The 16,012-nt window shown below is 36.9% G+C and overlaps 1 protein-coding gene across 2 annotated transcripts in view; it reads right to left on the bottom strand.

Moving 5' to 3' along the window:
* LOC122555796 (cohesin subunit SA-1) overlaps positions 1-16,012 on the bottom strand; it is a 113,996-nt gene that overhangs the window by 26,264 nt on the left and 71,720 nt on the right. The window contains exons 9-15 of one of the 2 annotated variants that reach the window (XM_043701940.1): positions 12,638-12,711; positions 11,339-11,462; positions 10,242-10,340; positions 4,310-4,389; positions 3,948-4,073; positions 2,103-2,217; positions 408-525 (exon numbers count right to left, since the gene is read on the bottom strand). In XM_043701940.1, coding sequence (XP_043557875.1) covers positions 408-525; positions 2,103-2,217; positions 3,948-4,073; positions 4,310-4,389; positions 10,242-10,340; positions 11,339-11,462; positions 12,638-12,711 — 736 coding nt within the window. The remainder of the gene's footprint in view (positions 1-407; positions 526-2,102; positions 2,218-3,947; positions 4,074-4,309; positions 4,390-10,241; positions 10,341-11,338; positions 11,463-12,637; positions 12,712-16,012) is intronic. The other variant, XM_043701941.1, reaches the window with a different exon arrangement.

Here is a 16,012-nt window from a genome sequence, read left to right as displayed (position 1 = left end):
CCTTATGCACCCTTTTCTGTGGTCAGAGAGATTATGTAAGATTTACAAGCACAATTCATCAGTAATGGCAGTCAAATCTTTGGAAAAATGTTCTCAATTTAGTTTCAGCAAGTAAATCTTTGACTGATGCACTTTCCTTAGAACATTAATTACATGCTTCAGAATGAGGAGTTTCATGTGCCTTCAATACACTGGGTGGTAAACCAAATATTTCTGAGAAAACGTTTGTAAACAGGCTTCAAATAGTTTCTCCTTATCGTAAACTTTCACAAATCGTTATGACGATATATCACTATTCATGTTCTTGTTAAATTTTGCAAAGAATATTCTCAATTTACTTAGCGAAAAGTCTACAATACTAGTTACCATTAGGATAATATATTTATCATAATTACACACGTAGTTACCTTCTTCCCCTTGTATAGGCTCTTCCAGCAGCAGTTCCACCATACATTCCCAATCCTTGAGAAGTTCTTGGGAGCTTTCCCATAAACTATCCACCAGGTAGGCAGCATGCTCATGCAACTGAAATGTTACAGTTTGGAAAGCAAACAAGCATAAGTTGAATTTAATTTGTAGGTGGGAATACACAGTTTTCAAATTCTACTTTTAAAAGGTATGTGTTAAAATTAAACAGCAATATTGCGAAGAGACCACAATTTCAGATGCCCCCCTGCACTCTCTCAAAATAGACCCAAGGGACAAAGATCTTCCAATGAAGATTGGAAACTCTATCTATGACATTCATCAGACAATAGTTTACACAATGAATTTTGTTTTTTCTGGGCCATCTTCCAATGGAGGATCCTTCAAAACTGACTCAGCACAGGAATCTTTGAAAGGAGCAGCATCCTCTTTCTACAGCTCTAGCTGCCATATTCCAGTAGAATATCAGAATTTAAATGCCCCAAAGCATTTTTTGAAAAGCTATGAAGAGAAGCATGTGTGCAAATGTGAAGGGGTAGATTAGGAACTCGATGAATAAGGCAAGTCGGGTAAATGATGGTGACACAGGATTAGGGTAGGTACTAGAAGTGAGTAAAGGTTAAGTGTGGTGTTGAATATGGGTAATTAGGATAATTAAAGTGAAACTTATGGGGAGGTGGTTGTCTAATGAGAACGACTAGAGGGGTCAGGAGTTAAATCAGGCTTTTTGTAATCTAATATTGCCTGGCTAACTATTCAGCTAAGTAAATCTGACGAGCCCATAGTCTTCAACAATAGCTCAGACTTAAGAGACATTTCCGGAGGATCATGGATGGGAAGCAGGGAAGTTGCCCATTAGATGTTCAAACTTGTTGGATAATTTCCACAGAGCCCTTGCATTGCAACACACAAGAGATCCCATGGCACATCTTACAGAGTATATCAGGTTCTGACGAGCCTGGATCAGATGACCTTGGCTAAGATCACAGTGAAACTGAAAGGTTGACTGGAATAAACATTGTACTCTCAGACATGAAAGCATGATCGATCTTTGCTTTAATTTTTAAATACTTCAAATAGCCAGAAACAAAACTTTTCTAATTTTGATTACAGCAGGAGGGAAAGACAAATGAAGCAGAGAAATGCTGCAAGTATCTGTCCCTCTGACTGGTAAAAAGCCAGATTTCTTTCTGAAGTTTTGTGTCATTATGAATGAAATTAAAGAAAACTGGATTGTGCTACATTTGATTGTCTTCATCAAAGTAAGCGTACAAAAACAATTCAACAAAATATTATTTTCTTTAATATATATTAAATGTCATGAACAAACATAACAGCAAAATATGGCACTTAAGTAATTTGTAGACTGACATTATGGCACAGTGTATATTTAATTACAATAGTATTTCTGGTCACAATTACATGTACATTTTCTTGTGGTTAAATCCCACCAGTTTATTTCAGCAAGTTATTCCTTTGTTAGCTAATCCCAAATTTTCTACCCTCTAGCCACAAAGGAATCCATGGCATCAGGTCACCTCAATAGCATAAGCAAAATATTAAGACAGCTTTGCAACCTCATGGTCTTCTGACACTTTCTCAGAATTGTTGTATTACTTTCTATTAATAGGTCACCTTTTTGTTGAGTATTTAAATTCTTGATTTCAGAATCTTACCTCACTTTCTAGGAAGAAAAGTACCAACATCTTAATAAGATTTCCATTTGGACTATGCCTTCCCCTACTTTTAGCATAGGCTTCTTCTGCTTGTGGATCATGTCGACTGAACAACCTAAAATTTATAATTGAGATGTTGTGAAACTCTCCCACATATCACTGAAGATTGATTATTCTTTGTCCGTGCAAACAGCAATTAAAAGGGCTTACAACTTTGTTTCTAATAGGCCGATGTTTTTATGGTTCCCAAACAAAATTAACCATCTTTTTAATATGCATTTCAGAGGTTGTGGGGAAAAGATAGCAGAAAGCTCAAAGATGCCCCATAAAATTTCATAACTTATCCTGTAATAGTTGAAAAATATGAAAAAGAGAGATAAATTATTCGAGAAAAAATCAAACCGATTTTGTTGAAAGAAAATGATGTATTATAGGAAATTATGTAGCTATCACCTTTGTATGAAGCACGATTAGAGAATGTTGATATGGCACTGTCATCCAGTTATAACAATCAATTAAAGTTAAAGCTAATAAATTTATTGAGTTAGGTGCGGAAGTTAGAAATAGCATCCCTACTCCAGCATCTGTACAAGCGGCTACTTATCTGTACAAGTGGCTACTCCAGCATCTGTACAATAGCACTTATACCTCAAGTTTAGTATTACTTTTAAACAATGAAACGCACTAATTACTGTTGTAATTCCTTAAAAGTACCACCTCGTTATTTTCAGTTTAAATCTTTTCCCTCAATATTGCCACCTTGTGGACATTACCTGCGTTTTAAAAATTCAGTGCTGCCATCTGCTGTACTGATTTCACATTGCAGGTAACAATTTTCAGGAAAAAACGAATTGTAAAGGAAACAAGCTTAGTTTCACAGAGCACTTCTCATGATCTCAAGTTGTCCAAAAAATTTTAAAGCTTTTCAACTCCTTTTTAAGTTTAATGAATGTTTTCCATTAACAAGATCCCACAAACAGCAATAAGATAGTTATTACACTTTTTTGGAGATGTTTTTGAGGCAGTGGTGTGCTGAGTGAGTGAGCTCCACAGCTCCTCTTCAAACAATGCCATGATCCATTTATGGCCATCTGAGCAGAAATAAGTAAATCATATTCTGAATTTCATTGAAAAACAGCATTTCTTCAAGAATAGACCAAAATGTCAGCCTAAATTCTGCATTCAAATCTCTGCACAGTAGACTCTGCTGTAACGTATTTTTTCAGCATAAATCAGCTTTAACACAATTGAAGAATTTATACTGAATTTATACTATTATTTACAGAACATGAACTTTCCTTTCTGTATTGGCTATGATGCAATTCTGGCCCCATTAATTTAAATGGCGTGACTATCGCATGATTTTCTTATAATGCGAGATGGCACAAGAAAGAACTATCATGTTATATCAGGACTGACTGCATTTGAACTTACAACCACTGAGTCAAGGCTAACATTAATGCTCTCGAAAACTATTTTTAATGACAAGCCAAGCTTTAAAGGAAATACACTGCAACGATATTCAGAACAAACATTGTTCAGAAAACCTGATTGCGTAAAACTGTTCAAAACTTAAGCAGTTCAAATTTGAAATGCTACTGTATTATTCAAAAGCAACCATTCAAGATGTTGTGGGATATTGCTCCAACCTGGCTTTTGGTCTGAGAAAGATGAATGCTGTTGCATAAATTTTAATGAAATACTTGATACCATCATGTCATTCCATGTGAACACAACTAAACATGAGTCAGTCAGTCCAAAGAGGCTGACCTGAGTTTGTTGATAATGCACATACTTTTTAATACTAATAAAGAAGGATAAACAATGTACGATTGTGTCTCTTACTTTTTATTTAGGAATTCCCCAGCTGCCACAGCAACAGGACGATGTGCAGAATATACAAGGTGATACACATTCTCACAATCTTCATTGGATAATGCCTCCTCACTTCCCCTATAACAATCATGAAGCCAATAGGACAAAACGTTTATAATGCAAAACTGTAGTACAATTTTTGGATTAATCTATCAGACCCAATGTGGGCCAAAACAATATTAATTAGCATAAATATCTCCCACCTTGTCACATGAGTAAAATACTGAGTCAGAATGTCCAGACTACAACATCAGACCTGGCTATCTAATTCTCACAATAAGTGAGCCAAGATTGGTGTACAGCAAAATGAAAAGAATAACAACTTTACTCACTGCAATATCAAAGTGACCAATCGAATAGCTTCCACAGCAACGTCATACTCTTTGTCTAATGTCATGGATACAATACGATCCTAGAGAAAGAAATCAAAAACTCAGCTCAAGTAAAACAATTTAATTTAGCTTCTATAACAAATGCAGGGGCAGAGACATTTAAACAATGGTTAGCCCAATTTCTCAACAATAACAGGAGCTTTTCCACAATGTAAAATCAAACTAACAAATATGAATCATTAATCAAGATCTGCGACAGGTCATTTGGCCCTTCAAGCCTGCTCAGCATTTAATAAGATCATGGCTTCAGTGAGTGAGGATTCAATTCACTTTGCTAGATAGGCTCTATATGCTGCAGCTCCCTTGTTGATCAAGAATCTAATGACCACTGCTGTAAAAATATTCAAATGACCCTGCCTCCTTCAATCTATTGGAAGAGAATTATATCAACTCATCCCCCAGTGAAAAATTCTCCTCACTGCCATCCATCTGAGATACACCTTGTTTTAAAATGGTCACCCCTTATTCTAGTCTCTCTTTTAAAAGGAAACATCCTTTCAGCATCTACCTCGTCAAGTCCATCAGGAACTGGTTTGTTTTAATAAGATCACCACTAAACTCTTTCAAATTCTTCTAAACTCTCATGATTACAGGTCCAACCTTTCCCCCATTCCAGGAACCAGTCAAATGAAATTCCTCTAATCTGTTTCTAATATATTTAGAACCTTTCTGAAATAAGCTGCCCAAAACAGTATGTCATATTCCAAATATGATCTCATCAATGCCTTGCACAATCTGTAATGAAACATCCTTAGTTTTATATTCCGTTCCCCTTGTAATAAAATGTCATTATTCTACTGGCCTTCCTAACCACGTACTTTATGTGCATATTAACCTTTTGAGATTCATGTACTGGGCCACCCAGATCCTTCCCTACTTCAGTTCTGTAATATTGTTCCATTTAAATAATATCCGGCTTTTTGACCATGCCAAAGTGGACAAGTTCACACTTTCTTTCGCTATATTCTATCTGCCCTATTGCCACCGACTGACTTGATTTATTTATATCATTCTCCAGTGTCCTCATGTTCTCTTGATTTCCAACCTTTCAGACATCAGAAATTTCAGGTTCTTGCAAACACTTATGATTTTCTTGCAACTAATTCCTAAACTTCAGCTGCAGGAAGGTTTAAGTTTTCAGATATAACGTTCATTTTAGATTTTTGGCCAGTTAAACAAAAGTACACTGCTCTTTGGTGTAGCAGTTAAAGTCATGCAATGACAGACTACTAAACAGGAGGTGCATGCTTTGTGGCCCAATGATGAACTAATTAAATTTATAACAGTTTAGTCTGAATGCCAAACACAGCTAGAATTCAAACATGCCAACTCTGTTGGAATTTAAACACTTGATAATTAAGACACTAAACCATTTTATTTAATTCATTTTAGGCGAACACAGCAATCTAACGCAACTGTAAATTAATGCTGCCCAACTGGTGTTTTACAAATATTTCTACAACACATCCTAAATCTGGAATGATCACAAACTTAATAGCAAACAGCTTCTGCACAAGTCAGCTATGCTTCAACAGAATACAGAACAGAAAATTCAAAGCAAATTGTTCTTTCAAAAGAACCTAGTTTTGTTTAAAATTAAACACTAAACATTCAGACAACTGTAATATGAACTATACATTTTCTAACACATTACTGTGCATTTAAAACATTTTGCTAAGTGAAGAATCTCACAGGAATTGATTGTCAATGTCCGAGACAGAAAAAAAAGTTAACAGATACAAACAGGTGAGCAGCACACAGATGTCGGTTTTATAAGTAGCATTATGTCGCAACCTTTTCAATTACCATTCAAACTTCAAGAGCTTTGTAAATATACAAGTAGCACTTCTCTCAAAAATATCTGAACAGTAACACTGGAAAAGCAATGCTATACTGTTATGCTGCATGTTCCTCCACACTCTCAGATCAGGTAACATTTTAATGATAAAATGTAATTTACTGGTATTTCCTGTCTTTGCATTAACATACTGAAGCATCACATGACCCCATGCTGAAGATACTTAGTTTTTCCTGCATCAATTTACATTCAAAACTGCAGTGTAAGGCCAGAGAAGTGATGAACTAACTATGCAATGAATTAATTTAGATATGAACTGAATGCATTTTCCACAAATTCTAGATTTACAAGGTTCTAGAGCATATATTTGGGCATCAGGGTTTCTCTTTAATTTCATGTTTTCAAGTAACAAGATGGTAGAATTCTCAATTATTTTTCACTTTTTTCCATCAATTTTGGTTTGGAGCTGTGAACTGTGAGCTGAAAGGTGATCTTTGGATTGTGAACAGTTGCTGATTTATTTGTTTTTTTAAACTGTAGTTTGTTTGACAGGTCAGCACTGGAAGTGAAATGCAGGTTGGTTTTTCACCATAGGATTCTACAAACTCTTTTGACATCGTAGCATGTTTAACCAGAGAGCACATGTCTGGTCACTGTCGATGTCAGTATGTGGAAATGACTGAGGGGACAAGATGGTCAAACAGGAAGAGGCCAGAGTTTGAACTAGTTTTAGGGCAGGGTTTAGAGCCATACAGCAAGGAAACAGACTCTTCAGACCAACTCATCCATGCTGACCAATTTTTCTAAACTAAACTAGCCCCTTTTGCCTACAGGAAGAGGAGTTTGACTGTTGATGCCAGAGCATGAAGATTTGAAAGCTCCCTGCTTAACCTCTCTTTATTAGTTACTGGAAATTCAGAGAATAGAAACTAAATGTTATGTATTACTGAAAATTTGTCGGTGAACTGACAAGGTGGCAATGATTAACTCCTTCAGAAAATCAATCAAGAAACAACCATGCATACCTGTGGAACAACACATTGTGAAAACGCTGAAGTAATCTGGCCAGTTCTGTTATTTTCTTTTTTTTAAATCTATCCTTTGAGTGTGTTTGTTTGTTATTTGTAAGAATCAGGCTGAAAAGATAACTATTGGGTTTTAAACATAGACATTATTTAGATTACATTTGCTTAATTCTGCTCTGCTGACATTAGTGTATTGTTAATAAATTATTACGTCTTTGGTTTAAGCTCTTGCTTGGAACTGATTATTTGCAAAATCTGAGACTGGTTATTCAAAAAGCCCGGTTAGGAGCCAATAAAATCAATTTTGAGGGGCTTTGAAAGTTTTAATTCTACTGTGTTGCAAATACAGAGGGAGGGTGGCTGATTTGATTAGACTGCAGCTATACAGAACCACACCCCACTCGAAATACTGTGAGCAAACGATATCTTAAGATATACTGACCTTGGAGGGAGTACAATACTTTCAAGGAGGATATCTGGGCTTAGAGTCATACAACATGGAAACAGGCCCTTCAGTCCAACTCGTCCATTCGTCCAGATTTCATAAACAGAACTACGCTTATTTGTTGGTGTATGGCTCATATCCCTCTAAACTTTTTGTTTCCCTGTATATGTCCAAATGTCTTTTAAGTGTTGTAATTGTATCTGCCTCTACCACTTCCTCTGGCAGCTCGTTCCATACAAGCACCTCTGTGTGAAAAAGTTGCCCGTTAGGTCCATTTTACATCTTTCCCCTCTCACCTTAAACCTATGCCCTCTTGTTTTGGACTCCCCTACTCTGTGGAAAAGAGCTTGGCCATTCACGTTATCTATGCCCCTCATGGTTTTGTAAATGTCTGTAAGGTCACCCCTCGGCCTACGGTCCAGGGAAAAAAGTCCCAGCATATCGTTATAACTCAAAATGCCAGTCTCTTTAATACCTCAGTAAATTTCTTTTGCATTCTTTCCCAGTTTAATAACATCCTTTCTACAGCAGGGCGACCAAAACTGTACACCATGTTCCAAATATGGCCTTAACAATGTCTTGTACAGCTGAAACATGACAAACCAACTACTGCACTCAAACCTCTGACCGGTGAAGGAAAGCATGCAACACGCCTTTTTCACTACTATTTACCTTAGACAATACTTGGAAGGAACTATGTACCTGCATCCCCATGTCTTTGCTTGATAACACTCCCCAGGTCTCTACTATTAACTGCGTAAGTCTTGCCCTGGTTTGTCTTACCAAAATGCAACACCTTGCATTTTTCTGCATTAAACTCCATCTGCCATTCCTCAGCCCACTAGCCCAGTTGATCAAGATCCCATTCTACTCTTAGATAACCTCCTTCACTGTCCACTACACCACCAATTTTAGTGGCATCTGCAAAATTACTATCAATGCCTCCACAAGTATCATCCAAATTTTTATTAAAATTATGAAAAAAAGTGGAACCAGCACCGATCCTTGTGGCATACTGCTGGTCACAGGCCCCCAGTCTAAAAAACACTCTCTCCTACCATCAAGTCAATTTTATAACCAAATGGCAAACTCTCCCTGGATCTCATTTAATCTAACCTTACTAACCAGTCTACCATGCAATATCATGTCAAACGCCTTGCTAAAATCCATGTAGACAACATCAACGCACTGCCCTCATCAATCTCTTTCATCACTTCTTCAGAAAACGCTCTTAACAGGAGCCTCAAAATCTCTAGTCATTCCTACCATCCTTGTCCTTCACACTAAAATGAATATGCTGGCCCTGAACTCTCGTTATTTTGCTGTTGATATCCTCCCACTTGCCAGATGTCCCTTTACCTGCAAACAGCCTCCACCAATCAACTTTGGAAAGTTCCTGTGTATTATCAAAATTGGCCTTGCCTAAATTTAGAATTTAAACTTGTGGACCAGACTGATCCTTTCCATAACCATTTTAAAACTAACAGAATGATGGTCACAGGTCCCAAAGTGACTCCACACTAATACTTCCCGCCGTATTTCCCCACAGGTGGTCAAGTTTTGCCCCCTCTCTACAGATTGATTGAGAAAATTTTCCTGAACACACAAATTCTTACCCATCCAAGCCTTAACCATTATGGCAGTCCCACTTTATATTTGGAAAGTTAAAACCACCTATTACAACCCTATTATTCTTCCAGCTCTCTGCAATCTCAAATATTTGCTCCTCAATTTCCTGTTATTGGGCGGTGGTTTATAGCACTCTCTCATTAAAGTGATCACTCCCTTATTTCTCAATCCCACCCGAAGTACTGACATGATGTTTTCCCTATCTAGAAAGTCCAGTTCCCTTTAGCTCTCGCCTCTCCTTCTATCCTTCCAATATCATCTGTATCCTGGAACACTGAGCTGCCAGTTCTGTCCCTCCCTCAACCATGCTTCTATAATAGCTATGATATCCCAGTCCCATGTTCCCATCCATGCCCTCAGTTCATCTGCCTTACCGGTCAGGTCTCTTGCACTGAAATAAATGATGTTTACTTCATCAGGTTCAGGTGTTTAAGTTATGTGCAGAGAATTGTATAAATTAAGCCTGATGTTTTTAGAATTTGGAAGATTAAGGGATGACCTGATCCAAGTCTTCAAGATAACAACAGTAAAAGACAGGTTAGATAAATGTAAATTCTGGTTGGGGATTCTAACTTACAGGGTATAGTCTAAAAAGGAGGACCAGATTATTCAGGACAGATACGTGGAAGAACTTCCATATACAAAGGGTGTGAATAAGGTTTGAAACTCTCTTCCTCAAATGTCAGTTGCTTCTAGACCAGTTGTTAATTTTAAATCCAAGATAGTTAAATTTTTGTTAAGCAAAGATAGGAGGGCTGTGGGCCAAAGGTAGGTATAAGGAGTTAGGACACAGATCAACCATGATATCAGTAAATGGCAGAACAGGCTGAATGGCCTACTCCTGTTCCTATGTTGTAACCAAGTCCACGAAATCTTCAAACTGTATCCATTTTTGGAAAATTCTGAAAATAAATGTTAAAATATACTTTTTAATCTGACTAAGCTTTCAATCTCATTGAATAATGTCATTCTCACCTTGAACCTATTGGTGAAGAGTTCCAGTTTTGGGAAGAGTTCCTTATTAGTGTACAGTGACTGCAGAGCTTTAAGACATTTCAGCCTCACTTCACCTTGCTGATGCAAATGAGAATAAAAAAATAATTAACTTGCATACAATTGTATAAAAACAATGCAAGAAAACCACACATTTTGCCTCTGGTCCCTTTTTCTTTACTCATTCATGCAAGGCTAGCCTTAATTATTCTTTGCCAACTGCCCTTGTGGTCTTGGTGGTAAGCTGTCTTCTTGAACTGAAGTCCATATGGCGTAGGTACAACTAAACTGATGATGGAGGAAATTTCAGGATTCTGATGCAGTGACAATGAAAGCACACTAAGATAGTTCTATATTAGCATGGTGTAAGATTTAGAGGAGAACTTGCAGGTGGTGGTATTCCCATGTGTCTGCTGCCCTTGTCCATTCAGGTGGAGGGGGTTGCAGGTTTGGAAGGGATTTTCTAAGGAGCCTTGGTGAGTTGTTTCTGAGACTATGTCTCCTGGATCTACACTCCCGACCATCCTCTCTGCATCCAGTCTGTCCAGCCCTGTTGGAATTTTATAAATTTCAATTTGATCCCTTTTCATTCTTCTAACTCGAGAGAATAAGGCCCAGCTGAACCAATCTCTTCCTGTATAATAGTCCTGCCATCCCAGATATCAGCCTAGAGAATCCCCACTGCACTCCCTCTATGGCAAGTCCACAACTGCTAACAATACCCCAGGTGTGGTCTCACCAAGACCTTGTTTAATGGCAGTAAGACATCCCTATTTCTGAACACTCATTCTTTACTTGTGCCTTGTAAATGGTGGAAAGGCTTTTGAGATGGCAGAAGGTAACTTACTTGCCATAAAATTCAAATTAAGTACATCCAGAAACCTTTGTTTTTGTGAAATATTTGAAAAATAGGCTGACTTTATTTCATACACTTACTTCAATCATGATAGATAACATTAAGTACTGAAGAGATTGTGCATTGAGATAAACATCATGTTCTATTAGAGATTGTCGACTAGATCTCTTTTCACAGTTATTCCCCAACGCTGCTGGGTATAATATAAAGTGACAAACCTTACCCGGTCATGTAGTGTCCATCCCACATACTTTAAATAACTGTCATTGAGAAAGGCATCACTGTAACTCTTCATCCATACACCAATTTCTTCAATACAGATAGCTCGAATCTCTGAAATTGCGTCACTAGAAGATATAGTCCAATTTTAGACTTAGCTTTCTATTCTGAATTTTCCTCAAAGTTTACCCAGATTTTCTGTAACTATTTTTAAACTTTTCATACATAAACAATTAGTATGCTGAACTATTAAAAGTGTTGAGCAATTAATTATTCCTAGAACTGTACTCAATCTCTGCAAAAATAAATTTGTTTCAAATTCCTAACACACAAATCAGAACCTGGTTGTAAATCAACCTGAACTGGTATATGTTCAAATTTCAAATGAATATAACTTGTTGTTTGTTTCAGCACTTCAATAAAACTTCACAAGTCTTAAAGAGATTTGGCTTCAGGGGTCTGGCGCGTATCGTCAGCCTTGGCAATTAAAAAGATTTTGCTTTTTTTTCCTGGATGAGTAGCACCCCTGTCAAAAGAGGTACTTTTTGTTGACAACTTTTTAATTGGATTAAAAGTAGTTAAGAAACAAAAATGATGAGAGGTTAGTGAAGATGAAAGATATAAAGTTTTAGGAAAGTCTTCAAGTGAAAAGAATGGCAGATAGGCTTCTCGGGACGGAATTTTATAACTAAGGTGATAGATGGTTAAAGACTTGACCACCAATGATGAAACAATTAAAATTGGGTTGCCTGAGAGAGATGACAGCAGTACATGTGCTATGACAGGGACTAGAAGCGATTACAGAGAAAGAAACAGCCAGGACATAGATGAGAATTTTAAAATTAAGATATCATTTATTTGGGACCCAGGTTAAAGAAGTGAGCCCAGGGATGAAAGATGATCAGAACTGGATGCAAGTTTGGACATGGATAGCAGAGTTTTGGATCATCTCAAGTTTACAGAGGATAAGAGTACATTGGAATAGTGAAGTTTGGAGAGGAGTAAGGCATCAATGATGGTTTCAGCAACAGAAATGCCGAGGTGGGTTGAAATGGACATTGAATACAGAAGTAAAAATTGGATGGGTTTGAAAGTACATCCTGGGATCAAATATGACACTGTGGTTGTGAACATTTTAGTTCAGATTCAGACTGTTAAGATGGAATTGGAGACAAGGAAGCAGAATTTGTGGTGGGTTAAGACAATGATTACGGACTTCCTAATATTTAACTGTTCAACTGATTATTGCACATTTATAATTATTCAAATTAGTTCTCAACCTAATTGTGCAGAAATCACTTACCGATATCTGTGTACAAATATACCCTTAAAAACAGAATTCATCATGTTTTCTATCTCATCTTGATTTTCTTGAAGCTAAAAGGAGACATAATTAAAACAAACTATTTATTTGCACAGAAATATAAAGTGTTTCTTAGTTAAGTACACAGCTCAATAAATAAGCTGATAGCACAGTTATTCAAAGTTATAATCATAAAAATTGTTAAAAAGAAATATTTGAAACAAACAGCAAATTATAACATGTTAAAACTGTGAAAGGTTTAAAATGTGGTGAATGCTAAAATTTTGACAAGTATCACTTTCTGCTCAAGTTTCATCAGGTAAACTAAACAAATTGGTGATGTGAGAGAAATTTACAGTCAATAAAGCTGTTACAATTATGGAGGTTTACAAGATCTCATGCTTTGAAACTGCATCTTTAGATTTTTTTTATACAAGGTGACTGGAGGCATGAGACCTGTTCTGAACTTTTGAATGACAGTAAGCCCAAATGGCTTGATTGCTAGCGATTAAAGAAGCTTAAGAACCAGAAACAGGGTAGACATTCAGCCCCTCACACTTGCTCCACTATTTGACACTCCCATGACTGATCTCATCTCAGCCCAAACTCCACTTGTCAGCCCACAATCCACAACCTTTCAACCCATCACTAATTAAAGATCAAGGAGTTGTTTGCAGTATTGGGAAAAAGAGAAGCTAATTGGTGCAGATGAAACAATGCTACCTTTTGGAGACATTGAGTCAAGGAGATAAGTTGCACCCTTAATTATGAGTGGAGGAAAGGTCAGCATAACAAGAAGCTTGAGTGGTCAGGTTACAGGTTAACATATATGCTGAGTAGGGTGAATCAGAAAATGGAAGAAAGGAGAATTTCTGAAGTTAGCTATGCCAATCATTTTGTTGTCCTCTTCCTCTGTAAAGTTACTATCTTCAATTTTCTGCTGAGTGAGCAGAGAAAAAATTACTTTGAGATGCTGAAAAAAATTATCCTAAAATTCAAACGAACACCACAGAATTCAGGTCCAACCAAGCAATCAGTGAACAACAGACGGATCAATGCTGTACAGATAACATCTAGCCACCACTGAAGAATGGAGGATTACAAAACCAACAAACTAGTTTTGAAATTTTGAACCAGTGAAACAGAACTGCATTCCTCTGGTTATACATTGTGCCCTCAGCTTATAATGTTTGTGTGCACCATCACTTAAATCAATGCTCTCTTCTCAGATACTAGTTCTTTAATCTTGTTTATTAATGCAGTCATTTCATTACCTCTCTCACACTCAGAATGCTTCCTTAACACTTATTCTTCTTGAATACTGGCTCTTCAACCACTCTTCAAAAACTGCTTCTTTTAATTTTCCATCTTCATTTGTGTTTGATAATTGCAGGCAATTTTGCAAACTACAATGATACAAATACACTGGGAAAAACTGACAAGAACAGAGGAAAAGATTAAGTGAAACAAGGAAGAATTAAACCATTAGAATTTCTGACAAGAACAACTTGGGTTTGGATAAATGAAGTTAACAGAGAATAAGTATTAGATCGTAGAAGATGAGATACCTTGAATCAAGGAATCAGTCGAGTGAAGTTTTAAAAGAAAGCGAGTAAAGTAGCATTTTAGAGAGGGAAAGGCAGATAAGATCAAGGTGGCTGGCACGTACTATCAAAGTTGCAGCAAGACAGGGTAAGACACAGAAAGGACCAAACTCTGAAACTGTGCAAGAAGGGACAAAAGATGTTGCAAAACAAAGTAGAAAGGTCCCTGAGTGATTTGAAGATATGGACAAGGACTAAAATTTTAAATCCACTGCATCAAGGAGAATACCAAAATGATTCATAAGAATACAGACAAAGAGCAAGAAAGACAGTACAGAATTTGATCAGGTGAGTTTTGAACAAATAGTCATTTACAAAAATTCAGGAGGGGAGGTCAACATAAAGGATATCAAAGAAATAGTTTCAAGATGAAAAATGCATGAATAGTGATTTCAGTAACAATAGTGGGGGCTACAAGGTCTTAAAGCTGGAACTAAGTAGATTTGGTAACAAACAGCATGTGTATTTGAACTTCAGTTCTGGGAGTGAGTGCTAAGAATTTGTCAGATTGGTTCAGCCTGAGTGAGTTGCTGAATAATGAGATCAGTCAGTGACTACGGATGACAGTTTATGGTAAGAACTGAAAGCAATTTCCTGGATTTTGATTTGTTATAATGATGCTGAACATGTTGTCTGGCAACACTAAGGTGATGCTGGAATTCAGGGAAGTAAGGAAAAGGTCGAGCTTACTATAAATAACATACATAAGGAAGCTGATTCCAGATCATGCTACAAAGAGGCAGCACAGTGACAAGAAAGGGGAAAAGATATGTAGTATAAATCCTAGAAAAATCCAAGAACATTTTTGCAGGTTTAAAATTCTGCAGAGCTGCATTAGGACAACACAGTAGCTATGAAGGAGATATTATGAGAATGAAATGCTAACCACAAAAATTATAACAGAGATCGAGAAGGAATAAAACACAACAATTTTGATTCCAGAAGGTGTAACTTCATTATTTGGTGGAGTTGATTCATCGGTAAAGTGGAAGCGGGGTAATTTTGAAGAGTTGAAGACTGAGATGTATGGCAATGATATGTCTAAAGCTCAGACAGGAATGAAAGTTTCAAGTTAGGAAGTAGTTAAGTAGAATAGAAGAACTCAGAATAATTTAGTTTTATAAGTAGGGTGATTATGATTTTGGAAGTGAAAGCAAGTTTCAGCTTGTATGGTTTGAGGACATTGATTGGAGATAGAAGTGGAAAGGGGGAGAAAGTTTATGGGAGAAGTAGTTGTAAGATGGTCTCAATTTTTAAATTGTGAGCTTCTTAAACCTGATTCAAGAAATGAAGCGAGGGCAGAAGTTTGAGGAAGAAGTTTATTATGCAGTATGGTGGCTTCCGACTACATTCCAGATCCCTCGAGTTAAAGTGGTTTTTGCTGAGTGGGGATAAACACAATGCAAGACGTTGTCAAGCTAAATCTGCACAAGAGTGGTAATGCTAGTTCTATGAGAAGTTAAAAATCACACAACACCAGATTATTTTTCAACAAGTTTATTTGGAAGTGCGAGCTTGCAGAGCATTGTTCCTTCATCAGGTGACTTGTGGAGTAAGATCGTAAGACACAATTTATAGCAAAGGATCAGTGCCATGCAATTAAAATGATAGCAGCAATCTAAGTTTGTTCAATCTAAGTCTTTCATCTTTTAGAATGGCTTGCAAGTTTTGATTAATTAATATGCAAATCCCAGAACTTCTTTTAAGTCACATTCTCGAGATAACTTAAGGTTTTATTTTTTGAAGAGTGACATCTCAGCTCAGACAACAT

The sequence above is a fragment of the Chiloscyllium plagiosum genome, chromosome 13 (assembly GCF_004010195.1).
Source record: "Chiloscyllium plagiosum isolate BGI_BamShark_2017 chromosome 13, ASM401019v2, whole genome shotgun sequence".
Taxonomy (NCBI): Eukaryota; Metazoa; Chordata; class Chondrichthyes; order Orectolobiformes; family Hemiscylliidae; genus Chiloscyllium; species Chiloscyllium plagiosum.
This window is presented reverse-complemented; position numbering and strand designations above follow the sequence as displayed.